Raw genomic sequence first — 15250 nt, 5'->3', positions numbered from 1 at the left:
CAAAGACGGTTTTATGGGTGTACACATTTGCCAATTTGTCGAAACTTGTAGATGTACATATTTTAAATGCATACAACTTATCATATGCCAATTATACCCCAATAAAGCTGGTTTAAGAAAAAGACAGAAGTGAGGAAGAAGGGACTCTGTCCGAGAACATACGCATACAATACTGTTTTAAAAGTGGTTTTCAAAGAAGAGGGATGCTTGGTACTCACAAAATACCTTTCCAGAATGACATTTTCCTGAGAATGTCATTTTCTAGGAAGACAGGAATTGTATTTCTGAGAGGAGCACCCGGGTTGCAAGCTGATGATTAATTATCATGGAAAATCATTGATGTATCATCGCAATTTCACAGTATTTCTTACAGTTAAAATAAAGCTCCTTCGTATCTCTCATAAAGGTATTGTAAAGCTGTAATTGATTTGTGTTGGTAAAAACCCTTGGTTACCATCATGGAAAATAATTGAATTAAGTATCAAAATATAAATGTACCACTTTTGTTATTGTTTTTATGTTTGCTTTTCTTTAAAATAATCACTGTAGGGTGCCAACTCTCCTAACCCATTGTTAAACCAGGGAAGACAGTGAGCTTGTGGGTTTCGTACATCTGTTGATGCAGTGTTAAATTACAGAATCTACAGAGGTGTTTCAAGAAACTCATATAGCTATCTCTACATACAGGATAATCTTGTCCATACCACTCGCCCACTCAGTAAGGAGCAGTAATGACTTATGCAAGTTGCATTCAAGGATATAAATCTCTGGGCTTAGTTGTATACTTTCTTTATGGGAAGGCAGACATACTTCTGCCTTCTTTTGAGAAGAACAACTTAGTATTAACTCAGCACCATAGTAAGGAAATACAATAAAAAATATAAATGACCGTATTGATCAGGAGGACAATGTAGATATTGCCCTCAGAGACACAGGGCAACTCAGTTTGTTTGAGAGATGTTTACACAACAGGCTGTTTCTAAAGTAACAGACACTGCACGCCGCACAGCAGGGACACAGGAATTGTCCAGAAGTATCATTGCCCATCCACGCACGCTATGCCCTACTAACTAACTGGCAGCCAGTATTTTCATAATTTCAGAAGTCAGAGTTGTGATTACAACTTAACATTCACTGAGCTGGTCTGGAGAGTGGAGTACCTTACTCTTTGCAAAGCAGAGATAAAGATATTCCTATGTTATCTCTCTTCCAACTGATATAATTAGACACAATAATAGAGAAAACTCATTTCAAGAAAGTGCTGATCATTAGGCAACAACAAGGTTGTTCTTTAAGGGAACAACATTTTAAGAAGGACTCTTGGCTATGGATGTAGCATAGAGATCCACAGCAAAGGGGATGGTGGGGCCCACATTTTGGATGAGGCTGTCATTATGAGGCAGGTACACACACATGCAATTCATCATGGGCAGCTAAAAAGAGTTTGGCAACTTATTAAGGCTAGAATATAGTAGTCACAGGCTACATGTAGCAATTTACATTTAAATGTAAGTTAATTAGAATTAAAAATTCATCTCTTCAGTTGCTTTAGCCACATTTCAAGTGCTCAACAGATGAGTGTGATGAGTGGCTCCCACGCTGGACAGAGCAACCTTGAATATTCCATTCTCACAGAAAGTTCTAGTGAATGGGTGTGGGCTAGAATGAGGTAGAGGCAACACAGGGATGCTAAGGAAGGAACCCTGTAACAGAGACTTGAGAACGACGAGTGAACAATTGTTTACAAGGAGGCCATGATGCTCAACTCCCAAAGAGAAGCAAGACCCTGGTTCATACTCTCCTAGCCTGGCGTTCAGCAAACAGCCTAGAGTTAAAGCACTCTTTATGTGTCCCCATGCCCTCTGGGACCTCAAAAACTGAATGTGTGTTTCCCATAAAATATTAAATCAAGAGAAATTAAGACAGCACGCTTAATGTGAAATAAAGTTCATATACTCCTGTTTAAACACAGATTAGAATTTCTGTCAGAACAATGCCAGTGAAAAGTTGACATTCTAATTAATACAATTTACATTATAAAGCACTGAATATCTTTATCTTGCTATTATGAAATGCCCTCTTTAAAAAAAAAAAAAAATCAAGGCTCCACTGAATAGGGAATTGAGTACCAAGGGCAATATTTAAAAACCCATGTACAAGAGAGGTGGTTAGGGTCACTGGCATTTTTACACACCATCAACCCAGGTCTCTAACAAGAGAAGCAATACACTCATCCTCTTACACATAGTTTTGTCACCTTTTATCATTCACGAAGCTATTTTCATGCAGCAATAGGATTTTGAGGCTGTTTTACTTGCAGTGATATAAAACACACTGCAAACCACAAACACCAAAAGACTAACACACCCTCACTCTGCGTCTCCTCTTCTCCCCACATCCACCCCGCCCCCATCTCCCGCTCTCTCATTCTCTCATTTAACAGCATAGGGAACCGTCTGGAACCCTGCGAACTCGCACACACATAGGACTCCCACACAATGTTTACTCAATCCAAATTCTGAGTGTGTAAGAGGGGCAGAAAATCCACCCCACAGTTGGGTACCCAAGGATTCGTGTTCATTGCCTTTGTCAATTTTATGCTATCGGTGAAAGGAATAAAGATGAGATCCTTAAAGCCTGAATTTTCATTTCCTAGGACAACGTGCTTTTTCTTCATGCTTTATCACACTCCACTACTTGGTTTCCACCCCTTCATAATTGATATCGGCCATTTGAAGCATTCAGTAAAAACCTCATGAGGTTCATCAAATGTCCCCCAGTCTATAATTCTTGCTTCTAACATATTCAGAAGCATATTCATCCAAGTATTTCCTACTTCCCCTCCATGGTTTTCCCTGTGCACAGGGACGAGTGTAATGACAGTTGTATTAATTATATGCTGAAAAAACCACATAGCAGCAAAAATGATGGAGATCATCGTTTTAAATATTTTATTAAAATAACCCAGTGTAGAACAGATAATGTAGACCCTCTTGATAATGAGAGGTTCATTAATTTTACAAGAATTCTAGAAAGCTTAGAATGGTCATCAAAATTATCTCTTTCATTTATTTATTTTTTTCAGAAGAGGAAAAACCTTCAATCATGGCTTTAGAGAACAAGAGTCGAGCAAATTTTCTAAGGTATTTTTAAGTAAATGACTTACCTTTCTGGAAAAAGTTTTGAAAAAAATAGCTTGAAATATGGAGGATTTAAATTTCATAGTATATTACTTGAAATGCCTGTAAATTTTCAGCTTCTGCAGTTTACCCCATTAAAACTTGGTTTCATTAGCATATAATGACTTCTGATAAATAAAATTGATATTCCCCATAAACAAACAAGCAGTGCATTAAAATCCTTCTATTACTAACAGCAAAAGCAACACAGTCTTGCCTACCAAATGTGTCTCCAGGTACAGCTTAAGGCCATCCGTCTCTGCTTTAGGGGGTGTCCAATTCTCGGTGGTTTCCATGGCTTCATTTAACCACTGAATGAATTCATCCAGCTTGTTTACAAACCCCTTTGTGACAGAAAAGAGAAGGGGAGGGGGGACAAGAAAAGCATGTTAGTTGATCATTACTTTAAAGCCAGTCTTAAAAATTCCAAACCTCACGGAGGATAAAATTGATACCACTGCTTTCCCATTCTAGTTCCACACTGTGGAATGGAGTTTCCATTATTCCTGGTTTGAAATTCATCAAAATGGAAAGACACTGTGCATGACTCCCTTTCAGTTTTCCCCTAGGAACATTTTTTTCTGAGGAATTTGGATTGGATTGTCGGGTGTCTTTATAAAGGTGCCCTCTGATCATCAAAACATTTCTGGTGTCTGACAAGTGCCCCCTTACCAAAAAATCAGGTCAGCCCTGCGAGGAACACTCCCCGGCTTTGGGGGATAAAAGCACTCCCATAAAGATGGTGTTCTTTACTCAGAAGCCTATGGAGTAGAGTTGCCTTAACTGAACTACAAATCTATTTCTAAATCACATAAGTGTTTAAAGGGATTTGGATGAGTTCTACTGACAGCCCAACTGTCTGCGGCTCAGTCTGGGTTCTAAAAAGCAAGGAAGGGTAGAGGAGGTGGGATCAATGAGCAAAAACGTAAACACCTGACTCTGGGTGTGTCCTTCACATAAAGAAATATTCTTAGCTAGGAAGCACAAATCACATAATCTAGCAATTTTTCAAGTAGTGGTTATAAAAATTTATTGACCATTTAAAAGAACACATCTGTACAAACGGAAAATATTTTTGAAGAAAATGAAAGCCGGGCTATGAACCTAAAGGAAAGAAATGGGGCTGGGCGCCTGCTTTCCGTGTCTAGGTAAACAGCACCACCTGGAGGTTGAAGGGAGCAAGGACAGGCTTCTACACTTGTATTCACTGAAACGGCTTGGGATGCTATTTCCCTATTAAAGTTAACCCGTTCTTCAGATTTGCCTTTTGATTAATTTTGATTAATATTTTTAATGCTTAACTGAGAATATCCTGAGACCAAATTGAGACGAGGTGAAAATTCATTTTCTTTATCGTGCTTCTCAGAAGCTAGGCTTCTGTTACTAAGTTTTCTCCTAAATAATAGTTTAAGATTCATAACTCTTTAATCTCCACAGTTGATTGGCCTCAAAATGATTATTTAACAAAACAGAAAATGGGACTGAGGAGGGTGATAAAGAGAAAGGCAGACAAATAACTCTCAGAAACACATTCCTGTCTGTCAAAGGGAGACAGAGCAGCGATGTGGGCATGGAGGACCACAGAGTCCATCAGACTGTCCCAGCACGCTCTGGAATGTCACTGACCCACCTGGAGCTCGGCCAATCATCCCACCTGGTAGACTACCCTCTGTTTTCTCATGTTGCTAAATGTTACCCAACACTTTCCCTATTTTATCTCTATTGTGCCAAGATCGGAAGATAATTGCACCCATCTTTTTGAAAGCCTACTCTAATCAGGTTGTTTTGGTAAAGCCAATAAGAAATACCATGCCAGAGTCATCTTAATTAGAAGCTAAGGTCTATGCATTTGCAGCTGGCTGGTCTGGAGGTGGTTTAACATGACTCAAGTCCTAGCCTCCAACCCCATGCTAATAACATCACTGAGGTTCCCTTGGTCATCACTCAGAAGTGTTTCTTCCAGGTGAGGTGAAAAACATATCCAACAGGGATGGTTTCATGAATTCCACATGACACATTCCCCTACCAAATACATTTGTCTCATGACCCACCCAACTCACCCTTTTCTCTAATTTTCCCACATTGTATCTTGTTCTAAATGCCAGGAATCCATGCCAAGTAATTCCTTTTGCCCTTTCTCAAATATTTAGGGTATCAGTTTGTCTGCTCTTTCTCCTTTTCTGCATTTCCGTAAATCTGAGAGGTGCTTTGTTAAAATACTGCAGTCTTTTAACACAGATGTTACTTCAGCCTCACTTTTTTCAGTTAAGCCTCCCACCTGTTAAAAACATCACTCCCCAAGTCCCTCTTTCTGGAAGACTGCCCACGGCTCAGAATACATAAGAAATTCTTATCTGACTTGAGGTTAACCATAGATCCCTACAGATGTGTACAGTAAATCTATGAGCAGAAAGAAGGGTAGAGTGTGTTAGAACTGAAGTCCTAATTCTTGATGTTCTCATAATTAAAGGCAGTGAAAAATTAAGATACTCTTTCTTGGCCAGATGGACTTACAGAAAGATCATGTAGAGAACCTCAGAACATCAGAGTCTAGATTGCTGATAATTGTGAGATGAAATAGCATTTTATACTATTCAGTAGTATTTACTATTGAATTTGGACTTGAGTGGTTTTATCTGTAAACTGGTTGGTGGAGAAAATTAAGTCAGAAAGTAAATTATTTTGGAGACAACTGATTAAATCCAAGAGGACCAAGAGTATAAGATGTTATTTGAAATATAACCAGTTATATTCTATTTATCATCTTCCCTTCCTCCAAAAAACAAGCAAACAAAACAATGTGTGTCTATGTGATTGCATGGGTATCTCAACACAAAAGGTTAGTCTCAGCCAAAGAGTATTAAATACACTGTGTAACAGCTTTCCTAACGGAACCATGATTACAGAGTTAGCTGAAATCCATGAGATGCAGATTAGGCAAATCCATGGGACCCAAGTGAACCTTTCTGGATGATCTCTCTGCAGATCCTAGCCAGAGAGCAAAACCAAGACTGTCTGACACAGAGGAAACAGAGGTCCTGTCAAGGCTTCCCTCTGGGTCTCCTCTGAATTCTATCCCTACCTCACCAATTTTCATGTGTTGTACCTTTTCTCAACTATTTTCTCTCCAGTGCTAAAAAGTTTATGCATCATAATAGAAACCTGGAAAGTCTTTGTAATTTTATAATAAAAAGCTAAACACTCCACCCTCTTAGGGAGCTCTTAGCTTTCCACCTCTCCTCCTGCTTAGACGTGTAGCCACAAAAATATAGACAGAAATCATAAAGGCAAATGATTCTGGAGTCCATCCAATTCTTGATAACTTTGTCCCCTGCTGTTTCTCCACTTCTCCCAGCCTCTTGACATGAGTACTGGCACTCATGTCAGTGTTCTGTGTCGTGGACAGTGAATGTCCTGTGTACTATCCCCCTATTAGGAGACGCTCTCCTTAGAAAGACCAACTAAGTGCCACTCAATATACCGAACCAGACAATGTGCAGGAGAACTCAGATCTGGGTGCAAAATATGACTAATATCTGATGCTAATTTTTGGAAGCTCTGCGAGAGCCCTTTGAAATTGTGTGAATGAAGGAAAATGAGGTGACATACATACCAACATAGAAAAATGGGGGAAAATACAAAATTATATTTATTTTATAATACAGATCAAGTTCTAGCATAACAAACACTGGGCACTCATTCACTCTTCTAACACATATTTATTAAGTGCCTACTCTGTGTAAAACACCCTGCTGGACATTGTTGGGAATAAAAAAAACAAATATCACTGCAGCAAAAATTTCAGCAGAATATAAAGCATGTCTCAGCACTGGCCTACTCGACTCAAGTAATTTTAATAGTCGAAAAATTTTGACAATCAATAAAAGAGTTGGACTATTCTCCTGGATTTTTCTGTGAAATGTATTCTGCCTGTATCAGAATTCTGTGTGTATCCAAATTTGTTCTTATTTGTAGTATTTGACCCATCTGTGTTTGTTTCTCTAATATTCTGAGTTCACACTGACTTACTTTGAGAGTCCAAGATGAGTATAAAACTCAGATTTCCATCATGACACAATCCAATGCTGTCATTGCATTAGATAAAAGCACATTTTACACACATCCAACTCAGAGCTACAGGCTGAACTGCACACCCTTGGAAGGTGCACACCTCTAGCCTTCGCTGTTCAAACTCCTGCCGAAGTATCTTACCTGCTCAGTCTCTCTCCTGTCATTTTTGACCACCAATTTCCTAGCGGTCCCTTTCTGCCCCTTCTTCCACTATCTTTCTCTGCCTCCCACCAAGCTCTGTAAGGGCACACTGAGTGGGACTCAGTCAACAGGCCCCAATCTTCCCAGGCCACCCCCTTAATTGTATCCCTTGGGATGGGTTCCTTGACATATTCATATCTGACCCATGTTTTGAGAATCTGCAAACTCTTCACTAAGGCCAAGCCAGGATTCGACACCCAGAAGGAAACCTGGCTGGGCAACGTGAGAGAGAACAGAATGCTCGCAGCCTTGGTACCACCCAATGACCACCAACGGCACACTTCCCACTTTCAAATCATTTGCATTTTAAAAGTTCCTTAATGAAGTGCTTCTTAAAAATCTTACTTTCAAACTTTCTGAAGCATCAATCTCTTTAAAGACTAAGCAGCGCCGTCAAAGTACATACAAATGCACACTTTCAGGTTTGTAGAAAATGAGTTGCTAGGGCCTTCAGCTGGTTAACACATATTTGAAGATTCTAGTCACAAGGAAAATTCACCTTCGAGTCTTGCAAATAGCTACCCTTTCATGACAGGTTAAGAATGCCTGTTATTTCTTTTATTTTCCCACCTATTTCTCTCTACAACAAGCCCGGTTTGGTTAAACACAAACTGAGGGTGATGACTGTCACCCTCCAGCAAGTCCTGTTGTTTGGAGCAGGAATAAGACAGGGGCGCCGCCTTCTTTGCATCAGGGATGGGACCAGAAGCCCGCAATACAGTAGGAAATGGGAAATGGTGTCGGCCTTCTGGTGTTGAAAGCCTAGGGGGTCATTTTGTATAGAATTCCATGATTTTTAGACCAAACTGAAATGGAAACCTAGTTCTCTAAGAGGGTAAAGGGGAACATGTACAACAGGAAGTAAACGCCATGTTGTCACAAGTGTGTGGAGTGGTGCTGATTCTGGTCATTGTACAGATAAGGAAACTGAGGGTCAAAGAAGGCAAGTGACTTGCCTAAGGCAAGAATTGGTGTAGTTAGAGCCCAAACCCATATCTCACCCCACAGTTGGGTTTCTCTCAGTGCACCACACTGACCTCTAGAAATAATATTTTCAGAAGCATGCCATCTGACCCAGATGAAGGAAAAGCAACAATTCTTCCCAGCCCTACAGTCTTGGCACTGGGGTAAAATTTTCTAAGCTCTCAATCTTTCCCCTTTAGTGTTTTCTGTTCATTTTTCTCAAAGGAGATCTTTGATAAGGCTAGATGGTTAGCAAGGAACAAACACCTTTTTTCCCCCCCACAAGCCAAAATCACTGTAAACTTCATTTGTAACTCATGGAAAATTTCAACCAAAAATGTAAGGCAGTTACATGCTGGAATTTCTAACCAATTTCTGGCCAATTCTAACAGAGCCTCAATTACAGATAAATCTGACTCAGTTTAATCACAGAGAAGATGGCCCTTGGTTCTAAGGAGTTCAGCCAAGGAACTCAACTACTTATTTCTTTTTGTTGTTAGAGTGTGTGTGTGTGTGTGTGTGTGTGTCTATACCCTCAAAAGGCTTCTCATTTCTCAATGGACAAAGAAATCAACACGATGTCTGACTTCATCTAGATCAAATTAGCTGCCTTCAGACAGGGACCTACTGAAGGTCATCAAAAAAGTGAACTATGTTCAGTATATTTATGGAAAAATTGTTCAGTCTTTGCTGTTGAATCTTTTGAACCTTTATTAAAATGTATTTACCTCTTTTATAGTATTCCAAGATTCAAAATTTCACTGAATGATCTCATTTGAACAATACTAGCTGAAACAACACATTTTGTAACTTCTGTCTCAGGTCATCAACTGGGACAATACGGAGGGGGTAGCATTTAAGACTGCAGGTCAGCAGAGGTTTCCTGTCTCCTTATTCCACTAGCAGGTCTGAGGGAGAATCACATTTCTCCATTAATAGCGAAACGTTTTAGAATAATCTGGCTTAACTTCTCAAAACAGGCTACATGCTTTGGAGCCAATCTTCACATTAACAATGGCTACCAACGAGTTATTGTAATCCTCTTACCCTACACACAAGGAAGCTTCATTTAGACTCCAATAACTGGAAAAATTAGAACTCCATTTTGAAGCCAAAACATGCATGCATTGAGATTTTACATGTATATTTACCAACGTATATATTTAGTCTCTGTTTCTGGTTAATTCATACACACGTAGTTCCTATATGAAATGCCTAATTTAGATTTTTACACAAGAGCAGTAAAATGCAATTTACCTTCCCTAACCACCTATCTGGGCACTTAATGTACCACTCCAGACCAGAAGCTCAAGATAAAAGGCCAAGGAGTTAAAAGAGGTGCTTTGGATTCTACCACCTGACACGTTTACCTGTGTTCCTACCCACAACATCTAACACCATGTAAGTAATTGACAGAAGGGAGGATTTGGCGTGTGCTTTTAGGAAAAAAGATTGAAGAGAAAATGAAATGGTTTAAGGCAGTTTTAACTCTGATGGCACAAGAAAACTCTAGCACTGAAATGTTTTATGAAATACTTAAGCTTCTTTTCTAAAGGTTGAATGGGATGACTTTAGAATATAAAAATATTCCTGATAAAATTATCCCAGAATAAAAGTAAAAGGCTGTCGGTTGGAAAGAGAGAGAGACACACACATACACACACACACACACACACACACACAGAGAGAGAGAGAGAGAGAGAGAGAGAGAGAAGGCATGGAATGGTATTATCTGAAATTGACTAGGTGGGAAGTTCTATTCTGAACTCAGTATCATGTAGAAAGGATAAATTGAGCTGATTCATCATCTCCAAATACTGTTGACAATAGTTTCAACTGGGAAAAGAGAAGCCCGGGAAGACCCCTGCTTCTCACAGTGGGAAAGAGTTTCCTCCAACTAATCCAGAGCGTGAGCTCAGTTGTTCCCTGCTGGTTTATACAAAGAAGTAATCAACTAATGTTAGGGCAAAACAAGATTGAAATGCGTACCATCAAAGTCTAATAAAAACAGGAATGAATAAGAGAATTGGGAATAAATAGGAACAAATAACAGGTCGATATTTATTGAGCACTTACTATGTGCCAGGCACTTACTCAATTCTTACAACAAAACTATGCTATTAGATTCCCAAACTATTTCGTTTATAGATGGGAAAACTGAAGTATAGACCAGCTTGAGTACTCATACAACTGTGCACACTTTCACAGCGCTGAAGCTGGGGATCCTCCCGGAGAGTAGGACTGCCCCACAGCATTGCTCACTTACTCTAATGGAGATCTTTGCTCAAGTACCCCAATCCTCCAGAGGCACCGAATGAGCAAATCAGGTCAACTTTATCTGCCTCGGAATCCCCAAAAAGGACCTGAGATGATCACACCTTAGAATTTAGGATTATGATAGTTTAATGCTTTAACTGTACGTTTCTCATATCTAGTATTATAAATAGTGATACTGAACATTTGGATGATAACTATCTACTAGCTATTCCTCTAATAACTTATGTAGTCATTTAGTCTTCACGAATTTCCCTCTTGTACAGATGAAGAGGCTGAAGCCTAAAGGAGTTATGTAATTTATTCAAGGTCATAAAGCCACTGAACAGATATTAAGTAGTTTTGTTCCAGAGCCGAAGCTCTGAGCTCCTACACTGCCTTTCTCAGCAGAGGTATTCCTATGAGGTTTCCAGAAAGAAAAACAAAGGACAGTAACGTCCACTGTGGCCCATTCTTGTTTCCCAAACTGCTGTGAGGAGCCCAGGAGGTGCGACGCAGCTTCACCCAGTCCTATCACAGTTGCCTCCACTCTAGACGAGTCCCCACGCTCTGTGCTCTCTCTTTTCAGTCTCCCTTTTTCTCCTGCTTTCTTGATCACTGTCTGTCCTTTGCCTTTTTCTTCTCTTTCCTCTTCTCCTAGCCCTCCCCTTCTTTTGGCGTCCTGTCCTCTTTCCTTCATGCTATTCCCCTCCCTTCCTCTCCTCTCCTCTTTCCCTGTTCGTCTTTCTTTGCTCTACAGCTTTCAGTCTCCCCTGACCTAATTAATTGGAGCTAACTAATCACTTTTAATAAACATTTCCTGACATGTCCATAAAGTTTTGAGGCTGCTCAAAAAGGGACTGTTCTTTGGCACTGAAGTACAGAGTTGAAAATGGTATTATAATCCTATATTTAGATTAGTTCTAACTACTTTCCGGATGAGTGAGACCTCCTTGCAAATCAAATATCTAGAACAAGAACGCATGTAGCAAGAGGGGAGTGTTTATGATATATGCTTGATTAATATCCAAAATATATAAAGAACTTAGAGAATTCAACACCAAAAAACCAAACAATCTGAATTAAAAACAGGCAGCAGACCTACGTAGACATTTTCCAAAGAAGAAATACATATGATCAACAGACACAGGAAAAGATGCTCAACATTACTAACAAGGAAATGCAAATCAAAACCACAAGCAATATCGCTTCACCCCAAGTCAGAAGGGCTAGTATCAAAAAGACAAGAAATAACAAGTGTTGGTGAAGATGTGGAGAAAAGGGAATCCTACTGGTAGGAATGCAAATTGGTGCAACCACTGTGGGAAACAGAATGAAATTTCCTCAAAAAATTAAAATTAGACGGCACCTGGGTGTCTCAGTCATTAAATGTCTGCCTTCAGTTCAGGTCATGATCCCAGGGTCCTCGGATGGAGCCCGCATCAAGTTCCCTGCTCTGTGGGAAGCCTGCTTCTCCTTCTCCCATTCCCCCTACTTGTGTCCCCTCTCTCACTGTGTCTCTCTCCGTCAAATAAATGAATAAAATCTTTAATTAAAAATATTAAAATTAGAAATACCATATAAACCAGTAATTCCACTACTGATTCTTTGGGTATTTACCCAAAGAAAACAAAAAAACTAATTCAAAAAGAGGTATGTACCTCTATGTTTATTTGTTTATTGTAACATTATTTACAATAGCCAAGATAGGAAACAACCCAAGTGTTCACCAATAGATGAACAGTTAAAGGAGATGTGGTACATATATGTATATCTAAGACTATCCCTCAGCCATAAAAAGGCTGACAACATGCATAATGGAGGGGGCATTTGTGACAACATGGATGGATGTTGGGGGCATTATGCTAAGTAAAATAACTCAGACAGAGAAAGACAAATATCATATGACTTCACTCATATGTAAAATTAACAAACAAACAAACAAACAAACCAAAAACAGACCCATAAATACAGAGAACAAACTGGTGGTTGCCAGAGGAAAAGGGTTGGGTGCCTGGGCAAAATGAGTGAAGGGGAATGGGAGATAACATTTATTACTTCTATTTATGGAATGAATAGGTCACAGGGATGAAAGGTACAGCACAGGAAATAGAGTCAATAGTATTATAAAGCATTGTATGGTGACAGATGGGAGCTACACTTGTGGTGAGCAGAGCGTAATTAGGTATGGACTGGTTGAATCACTGTGCTGTACACCAGAAACTAATGTAATATTGTGTGTCAACTATCCTTCAACTAAAAAAAAAAATAATAATAATAAGTCATGGAGACAAAAAGCCAGCACAGGGATTATAGTCAACAATATGCAACAATGTTGTATGGTGACAACGCTGACTATATTTATCTTGGTGAGCATTGAGCAGTAATGTACAGAGTTGCTGAATCACTATATTGTACACCTGAAACTAATATAACATTGTATGTCCTTTACATACTTCAGTCATAAATTTTTAAAAAGAATAAAATTGCCACCTTTCTACCAAAGAATTTCAGGGTGGTGAGTCAGGAAAGAATAGAAATTCAGCCACTACCCTATCATTAGAGCCAAGAAGGCAGAAAACAGTATTATCTAAATGCATGTGATTGGAAAGGAGAAAAGTTTGCGTTAACAAGTCTACAAAAGGCCCTTAGAACCCATTTAGTTCAATGCTCCCCATTTTACAGGTGAGGAAACTGAGGCTCTGCAAGGTTAAGTACTCGACTGATAACCCGCATCCAGTAGGTAGTCAAGTCAGAAGAACTCAGGGGCTGTGTATTCAAAACAGAGCTTGAATTTTTAAGTTTTCAGAGACATCTTTCCGACAAAATTCTTAGAACTCAAAAAAAAAAAAAAAAAAGGACAGAAATAGAGCTTTTAAAACTAGCACAAAATTTCAGAGTAGTATTGATTTGGTTAATTGTATATACTATCTAAATTGGGTAGCATTAAGTGAGGTCAAGTAAAGACTAAATTGTCTTTTGTTCAAACTCTAAGTGTACATACATATACATGTGCACATGTGTATTAGGTTCTTTACTCAAAAAATATTGAGAGCTTACTGTGTATCAGAAATTGTATTCAGGCCTGGAACTCAAATATATAAACAACACAGACTCCTCTCTTACAGAATTCAGAGCACAGTAATATAAAGTGTGATATGTGTGATAACATAGATCAGCAGTTGCCAAACTTTTAGAACTCCTTTACACTATAAGGAATTATTAAGGGCCCCAAAGAACTTTTGTTTCTGTTGGTTTATAACCATAAATATTCATTTTAGAAATTTAAAAAATATTTATTAATCCCTTAAAATAATCTATTACACACGTTAACATAACACACTGTTATGAAAAATAACTGTGTTTTCAAAATGTTAGCTGTATGCAAATCTGGTTAACGTCTGGCATGATACAGACAGCTGGATTCCCATTTTCTACTTCTGCATTTAATCTACTGAAATATCATATGTCGTATAGCCTCTGGAAAACTCTACAATACACAGTATGAGAGTGAAAAAGGCAAACATCATTTCAGTATTAACTGAAAATAGTTGATCTTGTGGGTCTGCTGAAAGGATCTTGGGAACCTCTGCTGTAGATGACCCCAATGTTTAGGAGTCAATGGAAAGACATTTATCTCAGTCTTGGGGCATCAGGGAGGGCTTCTAGGAGGAAATCACAACTAAGCTGAGCCATGAAAGATACGTGTAAATGATTCAGAAAAAAAGAAATAAAAGGGCACTGGGAGGAAAAGAGAAAAACATTCCTGGCAGATAAAATCTGAGAGAGGACAGCTCATTCTGAGAACACTGAGTAGCTGAGCATGGCTCACACTCCAGAGGCAGAGAGGGAAAAACTGGGAAATGAGATTGGACAGTCTGACAAGGACCAGACCACACAGAACATACTCTGGAGTCAGGACTTTATCCTGAGGATAAGGTGGTGGTCACTGGATTTCTGAAGCAGTGGAGAGAGTGGATGGCTGAGTGGAAGGTTGAGACCAGAGAAGCCAGTTAAAAGGCTGCTACACTATACCCTGAAGTAGCTGGTGAGGGCTGGACTCGGGCAGCAGCCGTGGGACATGGAGGAACTGTGAGAGGCCACAGAGAGAGACAAGTTACAATGGACAGGACCAACTGGATGTGAGGGAGGAGAAATTTGTTAGAATCCAAAATGACTGCCAACTTCATGTTACTTGGAGGTACCATTCTCTGAAAGATGCAGTAAAAAATTCAGAAGGAAGAAACCGCTTACAGGCAGATGATGAGCATAGTATTAGATATGAGCTGGCATTCTGAACTCAGGTGAGGTGTGGAACAAGAAAGGAGGCAGCATACAGCTGGTGCTGGAGGCCATAAGCATGGATAAGAGAACCTAGGGACAGTGTATAGGGGCATATCTAACTAGGACACGCCGAGTGCAAAGCATTCAACTTGCTTCACTCCAGAAGACAATTCCGTGCCTGTCTTAGTGATTCTCAACCCTGGCCCTATCTTAAAATCAACTGGGAAACACACCAAATTCAGAGAAGGAGAATCGGCTTCAAAGTCTCTGAGGGCTACAACAATAAAAAGCCGACAGCC

At 39.4% G+C, this 15250-nt stretch overlaps 1 protein-coding gene across 2 annotated transcripts in view; it reads right to left on the bottom strand.

Annotated features, from left to right (window-relative positions):
* AKAP6 (A-kinase anchoring protein 6) overlaps positions 1–15250 on the bottom strand; it is a 461709-nt gene that overhangs the window by 231229 nt on the left and 215230 nt on the right. For both annotated transcript variants that reach the window (XM_059373059.1, XM_059373058.1), the window contains one exon: positions 3401–3523. In XM_059373059.1, the coding sequence (XP_059229042.1) occupies positions 3401–3523 (123 nt within the window). The remainder of the gene's footprint in view (positions 1–3400; positions 3524–15250) is intronic.

Source organism: Mustela nigripes, chromosome 13 (assembly GCF_022355385.1).
Source record: "Mustela nigripes isolate SB6536 chromosome 13, MUSNIG.SB6536, whole genome shotgun sequence".
In the NCBI taxonomy this organism is placed as follows: Eukaryota; Metazoa; Chordata; class Mammalia; order Carnivora; family Mustelidae; genus Mustela; species Mustela nigripes.
This window is presented reverse-complemented; position numbering and strand designations above follow the sequence as displayed.